Below are 24772 nucleotides of genomic sequence, written 5' to 3' on the forward strand. Positions count from 1 at the left end.
GTCAGGGCAGTCATAGGTTATAGCTGGGCACTATCTAGTTCTTCTGGTTTCAGGCTGATGTAGTCTCTGATTTATGTGGCCCTTTCTGTCTCTTGGGCTCATAATTACCTTGTGTCTTTGGTGTTCTTCATTCTCCTTTGCTCCAGGTCAATTGAGACAAATCGATGCATCTTAGATGGCCACTCTAACACCCCAGACATCACTCTTCCAAAGCAGGATGCAGAATGTTTTCTAAATAGATTTTGTTACGCCAATTGACCTAGATGTCCCCTGAAACCACGGTCCCCAAACCCCCACCCCTGCTACTCTGTCTTTTGAAGCATTCGGTATATTCATTTAACTTCTTTGTTTTTGGTTTAGTCTAGTTGTGCTGACCTCTCCTGTATTGTGTGTTGTCTTTACCTTCACCTAAGTTAATTCTTGTTTACTATCTAATTAGTGAATACCCCTCTCCGTCCCTCCCCGCCACTCTCATAACCATCAAAGAATATTTTCTTCTGTGTTTAAACTACTTCTTGAGTTCTTATCATAGTGGTATCATATCATATTTACCCTTTTGCAACTAATTTCACTCAGCGTAGTGCCTTCCAGATTCCCCTATGTTACGAAATGTTTCACAGGTTCATCATTGTTCTTTATCGATGCATAGTATTCCATTGTGTGAATATACCATAATTCATTTATCCATTCATCCATTGATGGGCACCTTGGTTGCTTCCATCTTTTTGCTATTGTAAACAGTGCTGCAATGAACATGGGTATGCATATATCTGTTTGTGTAAAGGCTCTTATTTCTCTAGGATATAGTCCAAGGAGTGTGATTGCTGGATTGTATGGTAGTTCTATTTCTAGCTTTTTAAGGAAGCACCAAATTGATTTCCCAAGTGGTTGTACCATTTTACATTCCCACCAGCAGTGTATAAGTGTTCCTGTCTCTCCACAGCCTCTGCAACATTTATTATTTTGTGTTTTTTGGATTAATGCCAGCCTTGTTGGAGTGAGATGGAAACTCATTGTAGTTTTGATTTGCATTTCTCTAATGGCTAATGATCATGAGCATTTCCTCATCTATCTGTTAGCTACCTGAATCTCTTCTTTAATGAAGTGCCTGTTCACATCCTTTGTTCTTTTTTTAATTTGATTACTTGTCTTTTTGTTGTTGAGTTTTAGCAGCATCATGTAGATTTTAGAGATCAGGTGCTGATTGGAAACGTCATAGCTAAAAACTTTTTCCTAGCCTGTAGGTAATCTTTTTACTGTTTTGGTGAAGTCTTTGGATGAGCATAGGGGTTTGATTTTTAGGAGCTCCCGGCTATCTAGTTTCTCTTCTGGTATTTGTGCATTGGTAGTAATGTTTTGTATACGATTTATGCAATGTGTTAGGGCTTCTAGTGTTGTCTCCATTTTTTCTTCCATTATCTTTATTGTTTTAGATTTTATGTTTAGGTCTTTGATCAATTTTGAGTTTGTTTTTGTGCATGTTGTGAGGTATGGGTCCTGTTTCATTTTTTTGCAGATGGATATCCAGTTATGCCAGCACCATTTGTTAAAGAGACTCTCTTTTCGCAATTTAACTGCTTTGGGGACTTCGTCAAATATCAGCTGCTCATATGTGGATGGTTTTATTTCTGGATTCTCAATTCTGTTCCATTAGTCTATGTATCTGTTGTTGTACCAGTACCAGGCTGTTTTGAATACTGTGGCAGGATAATAGGTTCTAAAATCAGGTAGTGTGAGGCCTCCCACTTTGTTCTTTTTTAGTAATGCTTTACTTATCCAGGGCCTCTTTCCCTTCCATATAAAGTAGGTGATTTGTTTCTCCATCTCATTAAAAAATGTCCTTGGAATGTGGATAAGAACTGCATTGTATCTATAGATGGCTTTTGGTAGAATAGACATTTTTACAATGTTGCTCCTTCCTATCCATGAGCAAGGTATATTTTTCCACTTCTGTAGGTGAGAAGGAAGAAGTCCAAGCTGCTCTGAAGGCACTGGCAAAAAACAAGGCCGCAGGAATTGATGGAACATCAATTGAGAAGTTTCAACAAGCAGATGCAGTGCTGTAGGCGCTCACTAGTCTATGCCAAGAAATATGGAAGGCAGCTTCCTGGCCAATTGGCTGGAAGAGATCCATATTTACGCCCATTCCCAAGAAAGGTGATCCAACCGAAAGTGGAATATAGAGAACAATATCGTTAATATCACACGCAAGCAATATTTTGCTGAAGATCATTCAAAAACGGCTGTAGCAGTATATCAACAGAGAACTGCCAGAAATTCAGGCGGGTTTCAGGAGATGATGTGGAACCAGGGATATCATTGCTGACGTCAGATGGATCCTGGCTGAAAGCAGAGAATACCAGAAGGATGTTTACCTGTGTTTTATTGACTATGCAAAGGCATTCGACTGTGTGGATCATAACAAATTATGGATAACATTGCAAAGAATGGGAATTTCAGAACACTTAATTGTGCTCATGAGGAACCTGTATATAGACCAAGAGGCAGTTGTTAGGACAGAACAAAAGAATACTGATTGGTTTAAAGTCAGGAAAGGTGTATGTCAGGGTTGTATCCTTTCACCATACCTATTCAATCTGTATGCTGAGCAAATAATATGAGAAGCTGGACTATATGAAGAAGAAAGGAGCAGCAGGGTTGGAGGAAGACTCATTAACAACCTGCATTATGCAGATAGCACAACTTTGTTTGCTGAAAGTGAAGAGGACTTGAAGCACTTACTAATGAAGATCAAAGACCACAGCCTTCAGTATGGATTGCACCTCAACATAAAGAAAACAAAAACCCTCACAATTGGACCAATAAGCAACATCATGATAAATGGAAAAAAGATCGAAGTTGTAAAGGATTTCATTTTATTTGGATCCACAATCGACAGCCATGGAAGCAGCAGTCAAGAAGTCAAATGACACATTGCATTGGGTAAATCTGCTGCAAAGGACCTCTTTAAAGTATTGAAGAGGAAAGATGTCACCTTGAAGACTAAGATACCCCGATCCTAAATCCTAGCCATGGTATTTTCAATCGGATCATATGCATGTGAAAGCCGGACAATGACAATTTTCAATCGCATCATAAGCATGTGAAAGCCGGACAATGAATAAGGAAGGCCAAAGAAGAATTGATGCCTTTGAATTGTGGTGCTGGCAAAGAATATTGAATATACCATGGACTGCCAAAAGAAGAAACAAATCTGTCTTGAAAGAAGTACAACCAGAATGCTCCTTAGAAGCAAGGATGGAGAGACTGCGCCTTACATACTTTGGACATGTTGTCAGGAGGGATCAGTCCCTGGAGAAGGACATCATACTTGGCAAAGTACAGGGTCAGCAGAAAAGAGGAAGACTGTCAATAGGTGGATTGACACAGTGGCTGCAACAATGAGCTCAAGCATAACAACAGTTGTAAGTATGATGCAGGACTGGGCAGTGGTTTGTTCTGTTGTGCATAGGGTCACTATGAGTCGGAACCGACTTGGCAGCACCTAACAACAACAACAGGTCTCTTTTGGTTTCTTGCAGTAGAGCCTTGTAGTTTTCTTTGTATAGGTCTTTTACATCTCTGGTTAGATTTATTCCTAAGTATTTTATCTTCTTGTAAAAAAAAAAAAAGAGTCTACTGCAAATGGTATTGATTTGGTGATTTCCTCTTCCATGTTTTCTTTGCTGGTGTAGAGGAATCCAACTGATTTTTCTGTGTTTATCTTGTATCCTGAAATTCTGCTGAACTCTTCTATTAGTTTCAGTAGTTTTCCTGAGGATTCTTTAGGGTTTTGTATGTATAAGATCGTGCCATCTGCAAATAGACTTTACCAATCTGGATGTCCTTTATTTCTTTTTCTAGCCGAATTGCTTTGGCTAGGACCTCCAGCACAATGTTGAATGAGAGCGGTGATAAAGGACATCTTTGTCTGGTTCCTGATCTCAATGGGAATGCTTTCAGGCTCTCTCCATTTAGGGTGATGTTGGCTATTGGCTTTGTATAAATGCCCTTTATTATGTTGAGGAATTTTCCTTCTATTCCTATTTTGCTGAGATTTTTTATCATGAATGGGTGTTGGACTTCGTCAAATGCCTTTTCTACATCAATTGATAAGATCATATGGTTCTTGTCTTTTGTTTATTTATATGATGGATTACATTAATTGTTTTTCTAATGTTGAGCCATCCCTGCATACCTGGTATGAATCCTACTTGGTCATGGTGAATTTTTTTTTTTTTGATAAGTTTTTGAATTCTATTGGCTAGAATTTTGCTGAGGATTTTTGCATCTAAGTTCATGAGGAATATAAGTATGTAATTTACTTTTTTGTGTGGTGTCTTTACCTGGTGTTGGTATCAGGGATATGCCGGTTCCATAGAAAGAGTTTGGGAGTATTCCGTCCTTTTCTATGTTCTGAAATACCTACTAGCAGTGGTGTTAACTCTAATCTGAAAGTCTGGTAGAACTCTGCAGTGAAGGTATCAGGGCCAGAGCTTTTTTTTTGTTGTTGTTGGGAGTTCCTTAATTACCTTTTCAATCTCTTCTTTTGCTGTGTGTTTATTTAGTTGTTCTAACTCTGTGTTTGTTTATGTGGTAGTATGTTTCTAGAAATTCATCCATTTTTTCTAGGTTTTCAAATTTGTTAGAGTACAATTTTTCATAGTAATCTGATATTCTTTTTATTGCAGTTAAGTATGTTGTGACATCACCCATCTCATCTCTTATTTAGGTTATTTGCTTTCTCTCCTGTTTCTCTTCTGTCAGTTTGGCCAATGGTTTATTAATTTTGTTATTTTTTTCAAAGAACCAGCTTTTGGTCTTGTTAACCCTTTCAATTGTTTTTCTGTTCTCTATATCATTTAATTCTTCTCTAATTTTTATTATTTGTTTTCTTCTGTGTCTGATGGCAGAAACCTGTTTTTTGAAAGCTTTAAGGTGCCTCTAAGACCACCAAGTCCATTCCTCTGATTTTAGAAAGAAAATTGAGGCACAGAGAGGTAGTGTGACTTCCCTGAGATTACACAGCTACTAAGGGCAGAGTGAGGACCGTTACTAATGCTGCTGTCAATCAGGGGAACCAGAAGTGGTGGTTGCCCCTCTCCTGCTCCCCCACAAGTGCTCCCTTCCCCAATTTTTCCAGGTTACAAAGAAGAGAGGAATAAAGAGGTGCAAATACTGTGGTATTTGGTGTGTCCTGGAACTGAGTTTGAATTCGGCTGTGAACTTTGGGAATAATTACTGATATTTCTGAGCCTCAGTCTTGTCCTTTGTAAATGGAAAGGGCTTTGGGGAGGAAAAAACTATACCCTTGAAAATGCCTGCAACCAGTATGCTCTCAAAGTACCATTGGAGGTACAAACATTACCACACATATGGCAACTTCACCCTCAATGTTCCCATAATACCATCGGGCCATACTCAGTCCTAGAATATGTTTAGACAACTGCCATGGTTGCAGATTCTTCCAGACTGAGGAGCCCTGTTCTCCCCCGAAAGGCCCAGCTGTAACCTAAGACAGCAACCATTATCCTATAATCCCCTTGGGTAGAGAAGCCCAAAGACATCAAAGATCCCTAAGATGGAAAGTCCTCATATCAAACAGCTTCCTACCTGGGGCTTGAGGACAGACATGGGGCAGTCAGGGCCAAGGATTCATCGGCTTGGCATTGGCTCCAACCCTGGCTCCTGTCTAAGCCACTTTGGCAAGTCATAGCACCTTTAGGGGCCTCAGTTTCCTCTTCTGTAAAATGGGAGGCATCAACTTTGCAAGATCAACTCTGAAGTGGCTTCTATTCCAAAAACATTCCAGGATCCTGCAGCTTGAGAGGGCTTGGTGAGTTGTTCCGTCTGAACCCAATTCAATTAGACACCTCCCACATCCATCCGTACCTCCAACCAGCTGAAAGGCACTGCTGAGGACATCCAAGGAGCACACAAACAAGTAGAGAAATCCCAGAAGGAAAATGAATTTTCCAATTCCTTGAAATACACATAGAATCTTCTCTTTGGTGTTTCTCTCTAGGGGTTAAAAAAAAAAATCATGAAGGCTTTTAGTCTCTGAAATACTGAGAAGTTTGGCAATGAGCTCAGAACACTCCACCTCCCACCTATGGACAGAACCAGTCAGGCAGGGCAGTGAGCTCTTGGGTATAGGAAGACCAACAGATCCAATGCATCCATTGCTGCAGTTTTCCAAGCAGGCACCACTGTAGTCCATTTATCGAACCCCCTGGTGAAGTGACTGTAAAGGATTTGCATTTGGGAGGAGATGTGGCATCTGGGACACAGACAGGCAAACCAGGCTCCAGACTCAGTTGAGCTACACTGTTGCTGACTGAGGGAGGTAAGAGCACTTGCCACCTGCTAAATGCTGGATTAGATGTAATGGCAGAGTATTTTCTAGAATGTGACTTCTTGATAGCAATCGTGGAGGGCCTTTGGGCCCTGGTTTCTTCCTGGGATGCTCCACCCTTGACTGCTATTTTCTCCAGTCACTTTTAAAGCTCTGCATGGTCCTTACCTCCTCCTCCCCCCCTTGGCATCCCCCCATCCTCTCTCTCTAGGGCTTGCCTCAGTATCTTCTGGCTTGTTTTAACACTTACCTCTCCTCTTCCTGATTAGGAGCTGAGAATAGAAGAGGTGAGATCCCTCCTATCACAGCTGCCCTGCCTCCCAGTTCTCCTCTCTCCCAGCCCAGTTCCCCTCCTTCCCAACTACCCTCCCTCCTAACGCCAGCCTCCCTTCCCTCCCAGCTCCACACAAACCTTACATCCTGCACCTGGAAAAGAAATGTAGAATTACTTGCACCCCCAGCTATCCTGGTTGCACATTCATTTGTCTAATTGTATCTTTTTTTGTCCACTCCAAAGAAAGGTAAGCCAACTGAATGTGGACATTATCGAACAAAATCATTAATATCACACAAGTAAAATTTTGCTGAAGATCATTCAAAAATGGCTTTAGCAGTACATTACAGGGAACTGCCAGAAATTCAAGCCAGATTCAGAAGAGGACTTGGAAGGAAGGATATCATTGTTGATGTCAGATAGATCTTGGCTGAAAGCAAAGAATACCAGAAAAATGCTTGCTTGTGTTTTATTGACCATGCAAAAGCATTCGACTGTGTGGATCATAACAAATTATGGATAACATTTGGAAGAATGAGAATTACAGAACACTTAATTGTGCTCATGCAGAACCTGAACATAGAAAAAGAGGCAGTCATTCGAACAGAACAAGGGATACTGCGTGGTTTAAAATCAGAAAAGTGTGGGTCAGGGTTGCATTCTTTCATCATACTTATTCAACCTGCGTGCAGAGTGAATAATCAGAGAAGCTGGACTATATGAAGAGGAACGCAGCGTCAGGATTGGAGGAAGACTCATTAACAACCTGCGTCATGCAGATGACACAACCTTGCTTGCTGGAAGTTAAGAGGACTTGAAGCACTTACTGATGAAGATCAAAGATCACAGCCTTCAGTATGGATTATACCTCAACATAAAGAAAACAAAAATCCTCACAACTGGACCAATAAGCAACATTATAATAAACAGAGAAGAGATTGACATTGTCAAGGATTTCATTTTGCTTGGATTCACAATCAATGCCCCCAAAGCAGCAGTCAAGAAATCATACAATGTATTGTACTGGACAAATCTGCTGCAAAAGACCTCTCTAAGGTGTTAAAAAGCAAAGATATCACTTTGAAGACTGAGGTGTGCCTGACCCAAGTCATGGTATTTTCCATGGCCTCATACCCATGAGAAAGTTGGGCAATGAATAAGGAAGACCAAAGAAGAATTGATGCCTTTGAATTATAGTGCTGGTGAATAATACTGAATATACAATGGACTGCCAGAAGAATGGAGAAATCTGTCTTGGATGAAGTATAGCCAGAATGTTCCTTAGAGGTGAGGATGTTGAGGCTTTGTCTCACACAATTTGGGGATGTTATCAGGGTGGACCATTTTCTAGAGAAGGACATCATGCTTGGTAATGTAGAGCATCAGCGAAAAAGAGGAAGAAACTCAATGTGATGGATTTACACAGTGGCTGCAACAATAGGCTCGAACATATCAACGATTGTGAAGATGGCGCAGGACCAAGCAGTGTTTCGTTCTGTTACACATAAGATCGCTATGAGTTACAAACAACTTCACGGCACCTAATAACAACAACTTGTATCTATCCTTGATGCCTCCATAGGTGCCAACATCCTGGTACAGGAGCCAGGAGCTACTGCTTGTAGGATGTAAGCATATGGATGAGGTGTGCTGTATCCATGATGCAGGCAATACCCTTCCAAAAGCCTCCTCTGATGCCCACCTTTAGGTGAGAGGCCCTCTGAGGAGCTCTCTGAGAGCAAAGACCTTGTCTGTTCATAGCCGTGCCCAGAGCACCTCCGACGGTACCCAGAACTTGGTTGCCAAAACTACAATTCAGTTTCTGAACTGGTTATAATTGCAGTGTCTGGCACATTTGTTGCACAACAAACTTGCTGTAAGAAAAAATGCTCCCCAAACAACATGTTGTGCTTTAATTCTAAACCTCAGTGGCAGCCAGGTGGCATTCCTGGCCAAGACCTTTGATATAAAACACGAGAACAATGAAAAGGGGGAGGGTGACCCACAAGAGTGAACCAGTGGTGCCAATACTTTTGCTGAGCAGTATCCCTCCCACCTTGCCCCAGCTGGAATGAGTTGGCTTCATTTTTACCTGACCACTTGATCCCCATGTCCTTAAGTGCAGGTATGTCCCATGGGTCTTCCACCTCTGGGAGGTCTTCAATCAGTGCCATACTGGAATACGAAGGCAGAAGTTTCATCTTGGTTACAGGGTTCTTGGGTGCATCTGCCCAAACAAGCAACAAGACACAGGAGTCAGGCCTGAGTCCTCTCAGGTTCTCATAGGAGACCAGTCAATGGCTGAATGAGCACTACTCACTTTTAGCAGTCTCTTCACCTTTTTCATGTGGGGCGGACTGCTGACTAGTGACCTCTTCAATGTATTTTTTGGAGTCTGGCTGGGCATTTTCCACCTCAGGCCAAGGAGCCATTGTCTGTGGATGGAAAAAGGGAGCTTAAAAAAGCCACCACCAATAGGAGGCGCATGCCTAGGAGAAGGTCAGGTAAAGCCCAGTTATAGTGATGGGGGAACTGCCATGATGGGGAGAACCACTAGTAGTAATTAGTCATAATGCTTCTCTTTGTGGGGAGTACAGGAAGGTTGGGTGTCATGCTATACCTTCTAAGTTTGGAATCTTAAGTGCTACATTTTATTCCTCTTTCAACCCCTCATCTTGGCTGCCATAAATCAGACCACTTCTTCCAGTATGTTTCTGGTCCAGCCTCAGATCTGTATACTTAGTTAATCCGCCAACTTCTGGCTTGATCTCTGTGTCTTAACTCTCTTCTTCAGTTAGAAACAGAATGCAAACACAGCCGTCGTCATCAGCTCATGGTATGCCAAGTCCTTACACTGGGCTGATTTTCACATCAAGTTGGTCTGCTCATAAACCTGCCTCATCCTGAGGATGTATAACATGTATGACATAATGTGTACATATAATGTAACGTACATATATAGATCCCATTTTTTTACTCAATTGTTTGACTTTTCTTCTTTCTTCCTTCCTACCTCCCCCTCTCCCCTTCTCCCTTCATTCATTCATTCCTCCCTCCCTCCCTCTCTCCCTTTCTTCCTTCCTTCCTTTCTTTCTTATTTTTATATTCTTGATATAAGCCTTTGGCTGGTAACATATATCACAAATAAACTTCTCCCAGCCTATACCCTGTCTGCTCTTTTAATTGTATCTTTTAGTGAGTAAAAATTCTCAAAGTTAGGAATTATTTTCAGCACTCTTACTTAGCACCCCTTTTGTTTTTTTGCTAACCCTTTTTTTCGGAATTCTTTGGTGGTGTAAACGGTTAAGCACTCAACTACTAGTAACCGTCAACTACTAGCAACCCTCAGAAGACAGGTCTGATGATCTGCCCTCAAAATGTGATAGCCTTGAAAACCCTGTGCAGCTGTTCTACTCTGTAACAACAAGGTGTATGTATATGTTATTTTACATTTTACCTGCTTAACTTACACCTGGGTCAAAAGCATGACACATTGGACCTTGTTCAAATACCAGCCGTGACACTTACTATTGGGTTTATACTTAGGCAAGTCACTTTATGCCTCTGAGTGTCAGTTTCCCCATCTGTAAAATAGGAATAATCCTTTGTACCTTGCAGAGTTATTATGGAATTAATGATGATACCTGAAAAGAGCCTGGCACAGAACAGTTCTTATTATTACTATGCCATGCTGTCTGCATTGAAGACCCTATGTCAGAACAACATTTGTTCCCTCCCCTCCTCCCTCCCCTCTCCTTCTCTCCCCCCATCCCCTCCCTTTCCATTCCATTCCATTCTATTCTATTCAGACTTCCTCATGACCCATTTTCTCCACAAAGCCTTTCTCAGGAATGTGAAAAGGAAGCACAGCTCTTGACACACCTCGCCAGCCACTGCTTTCAGTCCTTGTCCTTTAAGACACATTAGACAATGTAGTCCAAAAGGATTGAAACAAACAATGCACAGAACAGGAAGTACAAATGGCTGAAATACTTATTTAAGAAAGGGTTCAGCCTCATTAACAATACCATTAAAACAACGTGAGACATAAGTTCCAATTATCAAAATAGCAATGAAAAAAAAGAAAAAACATGTAATATGTCATGGTGGAGAATTGTGATGAGATGAACATTATAAGAAGTTCCAAAAAAACAAAAGTTGGCCATATGTGGAAAGTGACTTGTATTTTTTGTACCCAGGAATTTCACTTCTAGGAATTAGAAACCTAGAAATACTGAATCTCAGAAAACATCAGAAATACCTGCCTTGCTCCATCAGTTAATTCAGGTTTTGTTTCAGTTTATTAATAAGCCCCCAGCACCTCACCTGTCTCATAATGTTGTTGTTGGGTGCTGTTGAGTCAATTCTGACTCATAGCAACCCAATAGGGCAGAATAGAACTGTCCCATAGGGTTTCCTAGGCTGTTATTTTTACAGAAGCAGATTGTCAGGTCCCACTCACAATAGTACCATGTGTTCTGAGTATCAGAGAGTTAACATTTATTATGGGAGAGTGGGTTTACCATGGGCCAGGGCATGCTAGGCACTTTACATGGAGGGAAGTGGTATTATTCTACACATTACACAGATGAGAAAACTGAGGCACAGAAACTGATTCTAAGTAACTCCAAAGTGGTAGAAAGAACCTTGAACAGAGGCTCATTTTAATCCAGAACCTTGTCCCACAGTGGCTTTTGGGCTGGGGCCCTCTGCCTGACTACCAGTTTCTGAAGGCAGGCTGTTTTCTAATGTCCTATACCCGGTACCTGTCATAGAGATTTGAATCCTCCCTGCAGCTCAGTGAAAAGCTGCCTTCTTTGAGCTGACAATTAAATGTGGGACAAAGCCTGCTGTTTAAGGCCTGAAGGATGCATTTCCTTCCTGGGGCGTGTTGAGGGGCAGCTATAAAGCTGGGGCAGGGCAGGGGAGGTGGTGCACAGCTGGGACGGTTGGGAAGGATAGGCTAACGTTGGCTAAATCCAATCACAGCTCAAGGCCACCATGGTGGGTGAATTGGCCCAGGCTTGAAATGATGTAAACAAAAAAACCCAAACCTGTTGTTGCCAAGTCGATTCCAACTCAGTGACCCTATAGGACAGAGTAGACCTGCCCCATAGAGTTTCTAAGGTGTGGGTGGTGGATTTGAACTGCTGACTTTTTGGTTAGCAGATGAATGCTTAACTAATTTACTACCAGGGCTTCTGAAATGGCATAGAGGTTTAAGAAGGCCCATCCAATGTGCTTTTTTTGACTACAGCTAAAATTTCTTTACCTCTCTGACTAGTAAAGGGATCCTGAACCATGGTATCTTGAGGAAAGGAATTTTGGAACTCTCAACTTCAGTCAGGCACTATGCTGGGTACCCACATAGCATAGAAGTTCAGAACCGGACTCTAGAACCACACTCAAACCCAGCTTTGCCCCGGACACATTGTGGCCTTGGGCAAGTCAGTTGACCTATTCATACTTTTATTTCCACATCTGTAAAATGGGCTTTATAACAGTGCCTCCTTCTCTGGGTTATTAGGAATCTTAAGAGAATTGGTTTCCTGTCACTCCTCTTAGCAGCCCTGTGAGTTAGTATTATTCCCATTCTACACATGAGAAACTGAAGAGAGACTAAGCCACTTGGCCCAGGGCTGCACTAAGATTCTCTGCCTATGTGAGTTTATGTTTTGCCTCAATCACCACCTGACCTGGAGCCTATGAAGACACATCCTGTTGTGTGATATGTGGAAACACCTGAATGACCATGTGACAAGAAAGAGTGAGTCACACATCAAAGACGAGATTGTGCTGATTATAGGCCCAATTCCAGGCACTTGAAAAAGGCCTCCTGTAACCAGTGCTTGCAGGCCATTGATACCAGCCATTGCTTCAAATTCAGCCTAACCTAAACCCAACTCATTCTTTTCCTCTTCACTCCATATGATCCCCTATGGGGAATGTTCCTGTTGCTGTGATTCCTGCCATCATCCTCTGAGAATCTCAAAGTCATCTCTGAGTGCCTCCAAATATGACCAGGCACCAGGACCTACTGGTTCTACCTGGGAGCATCTCATACCCTGGCTGTCTTTGGTTCCTGGTGCCGCCTCCCTCACCTGGGCCTCAGTACCTCCTGCTGGGACAAAGGCAGCAGCCTGTCCAACTAGTTTGGGCTCTAGTGTCTCTCCACAGGTTAACTTTCCTAACACCCAGAGGTAAGAATTTGGGTGCAAACTGACTCCCCATCTGCATAACTCACCGATCTTTTACTACCCACTGCTCACCATCTAAGGAGTCCTGATGGTGCAGTGGTTAAAGTGCTCAGCTGCTAACCAAAAGGTCAGTGGTTCAAACCCACCAGCTGCTCTGTGGGAGGAAGATGTGGTAGTCTGTGTCCATAAAGATTACAGCCTTGGAAACCCTATGGGGCAGTTCTACTGTATCCTATAGGGTTGCTACAGGGTCACTATGAGTCAGAATCAACTCTATAGCAATGGGTTTGGTGTTTTGGGTTACTCCTCATCTGAGTCCTCCTGTGGTCTCACTGGCCTAATATTGGCATCCTGGACAGTCCCACCTCTGTGCTCTTGCTCAGGCAAAAAAATAAAAAACAAACTAGCTGTCCTTGAGTTAATTCCTACTCATGCAATCCTATGTGTTTCAGAGTAGAACTGCACTTCGTAGGTTTTTCAATGGCTGTGACCTTTCAGAAACAGTTCACCAGGCCTTTCTCCCCAGGTGCCTTGGGTGGACTCAAACCACCAATCTATTGGTGAGCAGCTGAATGAGTGCTCCATTTCCTGCATAGAAGGCTGTCCTCACATCTTTCTGTCCACCCCTCAGACTTAGCCCAGGTTCTCCCTCCTCCTGTGCCTGAGTTCTCTGGCCTTTTCTATTCTTTCCCTTCTGTGTGCTTCTAGCACTACTATACTACCTGTGTGACTCACCTGGCACTCCAACACACAACTGTGATATCTTTTAATGGCTTTCTAACAAGAACAGTTACTACTTAATGAGCAACAAAGAGGAGTCAAGTGCTATGCTGATGCTTGACATATATTATTTCATTCAATCCTTATGTAAGAAAGGCATCATGATCATCTCCAGTTTACAAAAGGGAAAACCTGGAGCCCAAAGAGATTAAGCAATTCATTCACAGTCACCCCATAGCTGAGTGACAGAGCCAGTTTTACAGCCAGGTATATCTGTCAATGAAGTTGGAGCCACAACATGCTTACTTCTCTATGATGTGGTTGGGGGGCGGGGGGCAGTAGAGCAAGCCAGGACAGAAATCTGAATCTCTTCCCAGAGCACTGATTTTACTAATATTATTGGAGAAGGCAAATGTTAAGTAATTTAACTAGCAGCTGATTTATATTTGGGAAATAAGATTTACATGGAGGAAGCTCATCTAGAACACGGTTTCTCAGTGTCGGCACTGTTGACGTTGGGTACTGGGCAATTTTTTGTTGAAGGGGTCATCCTGTCCATTGTAGGATATTTAGCAGCATCACTGGCTTTACTCACTAGATACCAGTAGTGAGCACACCCTCCAAAAAAAATGTCCCCTGAGGACTGAGTACCTTGGAAACCCTGGTGGTGTAGTGGTTAAGAGCTACGGCTGCTAACTAAAAGGTCAGCTTTTCAAATTCACCAGGTGCTCTTTGGAAATCCTATGGGGCAATTCCACTCCATCCATAGGGTCATTGTGAGTCAGAATTGACGTAACAGCAACAGGTTTTTTGGTTTTAGTCTAGAAATTTAAGAGACAGGAATTTAGATGCCAACTACACAAGCTCAAATACTAGCTCTGTCATTTGCTGTGTGACTTTGGGCTTGTTCTCTATACCTCAGTTTTCCCATATGTAAAATGGAGATAATAACAATAGTCCCAAAGGATTATTGTGAGGATTAAATGTGTTATGTTTCTTAGAACAGTGCCTGGCCACATGCGATTATCAACTATCATACTGTGAAAACAAGCATGGATATAGTATGATATGGAATGCAAGATTTATGTGGATTAAAAACAGGGCACAAAAAATGTCTTAAGCTTTAGCACAGGGCTTTTCTGGGCTACCCACAGACATCCAGTGGTTCATGTACATGGCCCTCTGCTCTTGGGGGTCCTTTGATAAAAATCTGAAAAATATTGTGAATGTTTACTATCTCTCTTTCCCTTATAATCTTAATTAATTCTAGGATGGTTTTTCTATTTCTTAGGCACATTATACTTAAAATCTACCTCCTAAGTGAAATTTCACTTTTTAGAGGGAAGAAACTATCCGTTAAGCATTTTCTTTCAGGGGCCAGTAGATTGTGCCACCTGAATCTCACCGATGGGCTGTTCTCCCTAGTCATCACGTGCAAATTGAGTTGGTCAAGGTCTGTTGGATTGGGCAAGTGTACTACGAAACTACAACTTGGTGTCACAGCAGGCCCGTGAGGGAAATTCTTCTCAATCCAGTATGGAAGGTGTAAGCAAAATCATGTTGACTAGATTTCTGTGACTTCTCAGACTTGTTTCCTTTCAAGGCTTAAACAAAACTACTCTCGGGAAAGCAAAAGCAGACCTTTCCATGGACCAACACTTTACAATACTACAAGCAAAGGGCACAGAAGAGGAGAATTCAGATTTCTCTTGCATGGACCTGTACAGGAAGGAATAGGATGTGATGACAAGGGATCCAACAAGCTAAAACGTCAGGAATACCTACTCTATGTGAGGCCCAAGCTGAAGGCAAAAAGCAAATTTATATTACTATCTACTCCTTCTTGGATGTCTTGTTTTCCCTGCTCTTTTGACCGTTTATTTTTGCGTCGATTCCAGTTTCCTCTATATAAACACTTCCGTGATGAAGCAATCATCTCCCTTAGTGCTTCATTTTCTCCTACATTCTACTGCACCACTGTTTGTGGGAGTTCATTGTACGAGACACGACAGGGAAGAAAAAAGGCACAGGTCCATATACTTTGGCACTGCCAACGGACCAGTCCAGCATGCTCTGGAGCTGCCGGCCACTCCCCTCCTCACCCTTGCCACCCCTCAGCTCAAGCTTCTTCTCTTGGGACCTGGAAGTGGGGAAATGCAGGACAGTTAGTACCTCAGTCAAGGTGAGGGCAGCAGAGGGAAGCATGCTGGCATCTACCCCATGGCACGGGCACATAGGCCTCATTCACCTGGCCCTCCTGCCAACAAAGCCCCAGCCCTCTCTGCAGGCTACTCCACAGCCCTGGGGTAAGGGGGGGACCTGAAGACAACTCCCCACAGTCAGCACCAGGACTGGGGAGCTATGTGGGTGAGCCTCCTGGCCCCCAACTTTCCTACCTCTGCTGACACCACAGTGCCTGGCACATGGACAGAGAACCACTCACTCATGTGACTCTGTGCTCAGTTTCAACATCTCAAGAATGGGGACGATAACATCATCTCCCTCACAGAGCAGTAGTGAGGATGAATTGTAGGTGAGGCCCTTAGCACAGGACCTGTTGGAATGAATGAATGAAATTCCTCATTGACAATGACTAGTTTAACCTCCAGGTTTCTCTAGTGCTGGTCACCCAGACGACCTTCTCTCCATTTGTGTAACAGATGAACTCAAATGAACAGAAAAGAGCTAGCATTTGTTTTGGGACAGGGGAGAGTCCTGTGAAGTTTTTGTGGACTCATCAAATGTCATAACGAGAGGTTCTTTACTGTTTACAGATAAAGAAAGCAAGACACACCTTTCCCCCAGAGCATCACTTTAGCTTGCTGCCTGCCCTGAAGAAACAGAGAAAAGGTAATGATGTCTTCCCAGGAGGAGGATTAGTGGCTATTCACAGTCCTCTAGGTCCCCTGTGATCACACATCTGCTCCCTTGCTGCCACCACTGGTCTCTACAAACAAGTTGGCTATGCTGATAATCTTCTTGGCTCAAATTCCTGCTCCCACATATGTACCCAATGCCAAAAAGAATGTATTCTCTTGCCAAGCAAAGTTTCTGGCTGTCCCCACCTAAACTGGCTGCTCCAGCAGCACTGTCTGGGCCTCTTCATCCGGAACGTGTGCTGGGGCCGCCTGTGCCCAGAACAGCAGTAGCGAAGGCACGTGGGCCAGGCCCAGGGCAGGTGGTCCCACAGAAAGACCCAGACTGAGACCTACATTCTCCTATCAGGTGTTGGCCTCCACAAGGGCTGGAATGATGACTATTACCCACAATTAGGAAGAGCCTGGTACATAAGAGCCAGCCAACAAATGTCTGTTGAACACTTGGTACCTAAGATAGGTACCGATGTTATCCCAATTTTACAGAGAAGGAAACTGAGGCACATACAGGTTAATTGCTTAAAGTCACACAGCCACAGCCCCTGCTTAGGCAATTCAAACTCTGATTCCATTGTCCATCTTAATATGCTCACGAAATATTTTCTTGTTCTTTCAAAGAATGACCAAGACTTCCCAAGTCGATGATAGCTACTTTTCTTCGGCTTCCTTTAGCCATCACAAGGGAAAATAATCCCCAAGGATATGGTGGTGGTAGAAAGATATGAGGGAGGCATGTTGGGGCAGAGGAGACAAGGAAACAATGGCCTGGACTTCACATTGATGAATGGCTTAGTTTAGACTTTTGATGAGATGCATTAACAGGACTGTAAAAAAGACTTTAATCCTGTTTTTTTAAACTTGGGTCACATTATCAAATCATTACCCTCATAGAAGATTTTAGTTTGTATTTATGGCATTTTAAAATAAATTCTTGTAGTTACATCAATCATCGTTGTATTACGGGGTTAAGGAACCCTGGTGGAGCAATAGCGGAAGGCTTAACTGCTAATTGGAAGGTTGGCAGTTTGAACCCTCCCAGAGGCTCCTTGGGAGAAAAGACCTAGCCACCTGATTTCAGCCTTGGAAACTCTATGGGGCAGTTCCACTCTGTCCTATAGGGTCACTATGAGTTGGACAGTGCAAAACAACATTATGGCAGTTAAAAGGGTTAATTTATGATTAGAAATATCTTAAACTTATTGGAGTTTAATTCATCGAGAGTTTCAACAAGTGTATGTCACTGGGGCCTCTCTTGCCACCTGGGATGTCTTGACTGCACACCTCCCTGCTGACACCTGCCATTCCACTGAGGACTGTCCCCAGGGTGGAGATGGGGTGAGGACAGTAGGATGGAAGACAGCTGAAATTGGTATTAAAATCTTGGTATATTCCATATCCCCCTGATCCCAAGAGGCTGTTCTCTTCATTAAATTGAATTCAGGCAATGTGTGTGTCAACTTTCTACAGCAATAATTCAGACCCCTGTCCTCACACTACCAGGGACTTCTGTTTCAATGAGATAGTTGAGTGATGTGGGTGAGCATAGGAGGAGGTCTTTATTTAGGATCCAAACCTTTTACAAAGCATGCCTTTCTTACTACCAGTTCCCAAAGTTACAAAAAGTAGAGAAGAAATCATTGTCAGTGGGTTGGCTGGCAAAGGTAAAGAGATTTGAACATCCTTAACAATCTGAAACAATGATCATTCCTATGAGACACAACTCATCCAGGAATACTCAACACAGAGCAGGTTACAGAATTGTCAGTACGGGGGGAAAAAAGGAAAGAAAGAAAAACAAGGTCTGGAGAAGTGCCGTAATACAGGAACCTCTGAGTGAACCTAAAACAGGGAGAGAAAAGTGATCCCAGGAAATGGAATTCACAGGCTGCCATTATGAAATCAACACATTTGAGAAAGCTGCCTCCTCACCAAGGAAAGCAAGAGATTCAAATTCTCCTCCCTTGGCACCAGCTACGGTTCAGGTTGTCCCAGGCAACCTGAATTAACCTCGTACCAACGTGTGTCCCTGTCTCTCCTGGCTTGACAATGCTCAGTCCCCCCACAAGTAAACCAACTGTCTCTGTGCGCATCTTCTTTGAGCCACTTCTGTAGCCCACCTGCCTGGTACCCTTTGGCACTGATAATGCTGAAAAATTAACTGTGGGCTCTTTTCTCCCCAAACAGCTGAAAAACAAACTCTTTGCTGATTGCTGCCTGCCCAGATGCAAACAACAAACTAAGACTGTCTCCCACAGTCACCTTAGATAAAAAACCCTGCAAACAAGCATGTGGGAGTCCTGAGGGGAGGCCCCACTACCAGACAGCCACACAAAGTGTGGCAAAGACTAAGAAGATCCCATTCCCCTTCTTAAAAGGAGGGGAAACTGAGGCCAGGAGCTAACAGGGACCTGCCTTGGTTCACACAGCTGCTTAGTGACTCAGCCGAAAAAAAAAAAAAAAGAACTCAATTGTCTTGACCCTTAGGTGGTGCCTTCCACTATCGTATCCCCCCTCCCTAAACCAAACATAATTCTAGGGTCCCCAGTGTGAGGGATTAATTACCCTGTCAGTAGTAATAGTGTAGTAACAGTGGTAGTAGTAATAGCAATGGCGTAACATTAAGAAGAAAACAATTGGGAAATTTTGGAAACGTTTATTATTTTTTTCTCTTCTGCACCTCAAAGCCAAGTTCCTTGAGGTCAGCATGGAGGGATAACTAAAAGGTAAAGTAATTTAAAGTTCTTTAAAGCTGGGGAGAGAGAGGAGAGAAGGAAGCTCGCTTCCTCCAGCAGCGGTACTCACCAGCGCCCCTGTCTCAGGTAATGGACTGAAGAAGACACCCAGGTAAAACGCAGCACGCTTGGTATACATAGCGCAGGTGTTGCGCAAAGAGGCAGGTAGCAGCTGCTGTCATCACGCCTCTCACACATTCCAGGACGGCCTGCCGCCGCCGCCGTCGCCATCACCAGGGCACTGCCTACCTGCCAGCTTAATGAGGCCATCGTGGCCTCGCCTGCTGCCTGCTGTGTGTCCCGCCCAGAGGAGTGCCTCAGACGGTCTCCAGTCGCCCTAGGGGCAGCAAAAGTCCTTCCGCCCGGTGGAGCCATTCCCGCCTTGGCCCGCGGCTGGCGCGCGCCGTCCCACCCCCTTCCAGCTCTGGCCACGGAAAGCCCAGCAAGCGGAGGACGCTTTGGGCTCCAGGTCTGTCCCCTGCTTTCTCGTCCCCAAGAACCTAAAAGTCCTAGTCTAGGTCCTCTGAGGCTGAAGAGGCCAGGGACTTTGAGAGAGAGAGGCCACTTGGGAACTCTTTCCCAAACAAAGGCAGGATTATTTGGCCTTATCAGTCTTTGGAAGTGCTTTCTGTCCTGGTCGCCTGGGCTCTAACAAGTTAGAGACTTGGCAAGCTTGGTCTGTATCTGAATGGCTGAGGAAGGGGCTAAGGTTGGTGTCACCCTGAGAATGGCCCCCTCATGGGCCCTTATTTCACTGTCCTGCTCTGCCTGGTGTATTCCCTGTTTCCTCATATCCTTTCTCCATCCTGTCTGACCTGGGGAGAGCACATCATGATGCTTATAAAAACGGCTATCCAGTTATGTGTAGGGCACTGCAAGATAAAGCATTCAATATGTCCATAGTAAGGGATGTTTGTCTCGAATTCACATACAAAACCCTTCCCTGAGGCTCAGAGTAGCTCCCTTTCCAGCTGAGGGGTTGTTGGAGGGGTTAGGGTGCATGACACAGGGTCTTACTCTAAAACTCATGCATGCCCTTTGCCACTGCGGCGCTTTCTGGTTTTATAGCTGAGGAAAATAAGGCTTAGTGACAAGGAAATCATGAAAGCAATACCATTTATAAAAAAAAAAAAAAATTAAGAATAAATCTAACCAGAAATATAAAGGATCTGTATAAAGCAAACTACAAAGCAGTACTCCAAGAAATCAAGAGACCTACGTAAATGAAAAACATACAATGCTCTCGGACGGGTAAACTCAACATTGTGAGAATGTCAGTTCTACCCAAAGCAATCTACAAATACAGTGCAATCCAAATACCAAGAGCATTCTTTAACAAGATGGGAAAACTAATTGTCAACTTTATATGGAAAGGAAACAAACCCCAGGTAATAAAGCATTATTGAAAACAAACAAAATTGGAGGCCTTGCACGATCTGACCTCAGAACCTGCTATGCAGCTATGGTAGTCGGGACAACTTGGCACTGGTACAATGACAGACACATTGACCAATGGAACAGAGTTGAGAATCCAGATGTAAATCCATCTACCTACTGCCATTTGATCTTTCACAGAGCCCCAAAGTCCATTAAACTGGGAGAAGACAGTCTTTTTTTAACATGGCTTAGAACAGGTGCACCTTAGTCTTCCAGGTGATATCTTTGTCTTATAACACTTTAAAAAAGCCTTTTACAGCAGATTTGCCCAATACAATGTGTCTTTTGGCTTCTTGACTGCTGCTTCCATAGGTATTGATTGTGGATCCAAGTAAAATGAAATCTTTGACAACTTCAATCTTTTCTCCATTTATCATGATGTTGCTTATTGGTCCAGTTGTGAGGATTTTTGTTTTCTTTACACTGAGGTGTAATTTATCAGGAGGGATCAGTCCATGGAGAAGGACGCCATGCTTGGCAAAGTAGGAGGCCAGTGAAAAATAGAAAGACCCTCAACAAGATGGACTGACACAGTGGCTGCAAAAATGGGCTCAGGCATAACAACAATTGTGAGGATGGCACAGTATTGGGCAGTGTTTTGTTCTGTTGTACATAGAGTCTCTATGAGTCAGAATCGACTTGACAGTGCCTAATAACAACAGTCCTTACTGAAGGCTGTAGTTCTTTGATTGTCATCAGTAAGTGCATAAACAATGTGAAGAACTCAAAGGGAAAAATGTTCCCAAGAAACCTGAGCTTCCAGACTAAGACGGACTAAGAAGGACCTAGTGGTCTACTTCTGGGGGAAAAAAAAAAAAAAGTTAGTGAACACCTTACAAATAGCCGTGAAACATTGTCTGATAAAATGCTGGAAGATGAGTATTTCAGGTTGGAAGGCACTCAAAACAGACTGGGAAGATATGCAGACGATACAACCTTGCTTGCTGGAAGTGAAGAGGACTTGAAGCACTTATTGGGATGCGTATGCTAAAGGCAGATCATTTCCTATTAACATGTGTCTGAAGTATATTTAACCCAAATAAAGGCTGAGGTCTCTCATCTCTGGAGGAAGAAAATGAGTACTAGGGACAAAAATGGTCATGCTACAAAACAGCCATTCTGCACACAGGAGCCAGGATCCCATCTCAGTGTTAGCAGCACAGCTTCCAACCCAAATCACACTCTGTAGACCATCCAGCCTCTGAACATCCCAGTCTTCTATATAACAGGCAGTGCCCATCCTCTGGATTCTGTGAGCACAAAGATGCTTAGAGATTTTCTCTTTAAACAGTGATTGAAGGGTGCACAGAGGCTGCACAACACTCCCAGTCCTAAATGGCATCAGCCACAGTCTCTGAGAACACTAGGAAAGTATGTGGAAATTTTCTGGAGCGAAAAGACTGTACTGACAGCTGCTCACTGTTTGAAAGGTGAGGAGCAATGACTGGGTTCTTGTTTTCCTGGAAACCCTAACGCCATTTCCAAGACATAGCTCAGCACGGTCCCTCAGTCCATTGGGACCTATGAGCACATCAAGGTACCTTCTGTTCATCTCCAGCCTGGGGGAATGAGTGTTGGTTAGATTATTGGGATTTGTGGACTGGGGACTGGGTGGTAGGTGAGGCTGCTAAAAGACCAGGCCTAGGTCACTGCTGCAGAGAGAAGGTAATACGGTCCATATTTGGACTGAGGTGTTGGAGGAAAGAAGTGAGGCACAACTTCTGCCCATTTTTCTCTTCCAAATTTGACTCTGCCACAGGCCTGCCTTGGGTTGGAACATCAATATCTTTATCTAATGCTGAGTTGAAGTTCCTATGACTCTCTGTATTGAGTGTTTCTTTGCAGAAATATGACTGCCACCCTGGGAGCTTACAATATCAAGAAAGTTAAAAACATGCAGCAAGTTATCCTGTGCTTCAAGCCTTCCCTCACCCAGAGTTTAGCAGAGTTTCAAATTTCAAAGACATCATGTTACTGAGGGTATCCTCTTGTCTCCATTTGGGCACACTCTCACAGGGTACTGGGGAGCCTCAGCTCATTCAGAGTCTCAGGTTCCTCTCCCATTTCCATTTGACTGTTCTACTGGTCCCAGTGCAATAGAAGGGGATGGGGGGGCACTAAGAACAAGGAAGGAACAGGTAACCTCTTTCCTAGCTCAGAGCCCTGCTGGCAGAACATGATGGGAATTACCATTTCTCACCTTCTCTGACCAGCTGGAATACAATGCTCAACTGAACATAGCTGTGCAGACTAGTACCCTACCCAGGGTGAGGCCAGAGCTGTCGTGCAGTGTGGCAGCCTGGGGAATAACAGATAATGGCTGGTTGTCAGCCACACTCCAGGAAGTAGACCTGGAAGTGCAGAACAAGCAACAGTGCAAGCAAATCATCTCACACTATGACGAAGCCACCCAACTGTGTGGGGAACCCTCTGTACACTAAGAATATGGTAGTGGTAAAGAGACAAGCATCTTTCCTGCCTTGCTCCACAAACAGAGTGATTATAAAGCACCATGGTCAGGAATTCCCTGGCCAGGAAGATACGTTACAGCAGGATTCACCATGGATGCCACCCAGGCATCTTCATCCAGCTCATTTCTGGTCCTTCCTTCATGGGAGAACAAGAGTAAAGTCTGGGACTGGGTTGAACTGAAGAGAGGACTCAGGGCAGAGACTCACTCTGCTTAGGGATCCCAGAGGTATGGTCTCTGCCCACCTTTCTCACTAAGAGCCAAAGTGAATGGTGATTCTTAAGCCCCTACCTCCTTTGAACACCCAGACCCTGAGCAGGAGGACATGGGAACCAGGAGGGGGAAAAAAAAAAGCCAGAAGGGGGAAACAAGAGGATTCTGGGATGAGACTCTTCCCTTCTCTGTTCACAGGGTGACATCGAGGTCCTTTGGTGTGTAACAATGTGGCCCAGGGCATTGTCTGCGATGCATGTGAGAATAAACTTTCTAAGTTCTTTACAAGAATCTCAAGCTTTGGTCCCTGGTTACACAGAATAATGAATGTGTTGTAGCATAACTAAGTGACTAGACCCTGGATTCTGAAGCAAGTTCTACATTTATGTTTTAGGGGCTGTCAGGCTCATAATAAAGATCATTTCCTAGTGTGAATGACCTACCTCATGTGTCTTCTTTGAACATATTCACTCATACTCTTCTGTGCCTCAGGCAGGCTCTGATTGCATATTCTCCACTCTCTTCTCTGCTCCTCCTGTTTAACAATTCATGAACTCTCCCACAAGCCAAAACTCAAATCTGTATACTGTCCCCGACCTGTCAACATCTGTAATGTCAGATTCCTCGGTCTGACCCAATCAGGTGATTTAGTGTCCCCAGGAACTTGCTGCATGAGGCTTTCAACGATGGTCTTTTCTCCTTAAACCCACCCCCCAACACTCATCTGTCAGTTTGTCATTCTATGGGGGCTTGTGTGTTGCTGTGATGCTGGATCCTATGTCACTGGTATATCAAATACCAGCAGAGTCACCCATGGTGGAAGGTTTCAGCTGAGCTTTCAGACTAAGACAGACTAGGAAAAGGGACTTGGTGATATACTTCTAAAGAAAAAATTGGCCAGTGGAAAGGTTATGAATGTCAGCAGAACATTGCCTGGTATAGTGCCAGAAGATAAGCCTCTCAGGTTGCAAGACACTCAAAATATGCCTGAGAAAGACCTGCATCCTCAAAATAGACTTGACCTTAATGACGTGGATGAAGTAAAGCTTCCAGGATCTTCATTTGCTGATGTGATACCACTGAAAATGAGAAGAAACAGCTGCAAACACCATTGATAACTGGAGCATGGCATGTACAAAGTATGGACCCAGGAAAATGGGAAGTTGTCAAAAATGAAATGGAATGCATAAAGATTGAAATCCTAGACATTAGTGAGCTGATAAGGACTGGTATTGGCCATTTTGAATCACTTAATCATATGGCATACCATGCTGGGAATAACAAATTGGAGAGGAATGGTGTCACATTAATCATCGAAAAGGACAGTTCAAGATCTATTCTAAAGTGCAATGCTGTCAGTGATAGAATAATATTCATACGCCTACAAGGAAGACCAGTTAATACAACTGTTATTTAGATTTATGCAGCTACCACTAATGCCAAAGATGAAGTAATTGAATATCTTTACTAACTTCTGCAGTCTGAAATGGATCAAATA

At 43.5% G+C, this 24772-nt stretch overlaps 1 protein-coding gene across 1 annotated transcript in view; it reads right to left on the reverse strand.

Moving 5' to 3' along the window:
- LOC126084304 (sodium-dependent phosphate transport protein 2B-like) overlaps positions 1-9061 on the reverse strand; it is a 30065-nt gene extending 21004 nt beyond the window's left edge. The window contains exons 1-3 of the mRNA XM_049898791.1: positions 8950-9061; positions 8722-8856; positions 5893-6021 (exon numbers count right to left, since the gene is read on the reverse strand). Of these exons, the coding sequence (XP_049754748.1) occupies positions 5893-6021; positions 8722-8856; positions 8950-9061 (376 nt within the window). The remainder of the gene's footprint in view (positions 1-5892; positions 6022-8721; positions 8857-8949) is intronic.
- Between the last annotated feature and the right edge of the window lie 15711 nt (positions 9062-24772).

The sequence above is a fragment of the Elephas maximus genome, chromosome 10 (assembly GCF_024166365.1).
Source record: "Elephas maximus indicus isolate mEleMax1 chromosome 10, mEleMax1 primary haplotype, whole genome shotgun sequence".
In the NCBI taxonomy this organism is placed as follows: Eukaryota; Metazoa; Chordata; class Mammalia; order Proboscidea; family Elephantidae; genus Elephas; species Elephas maximus.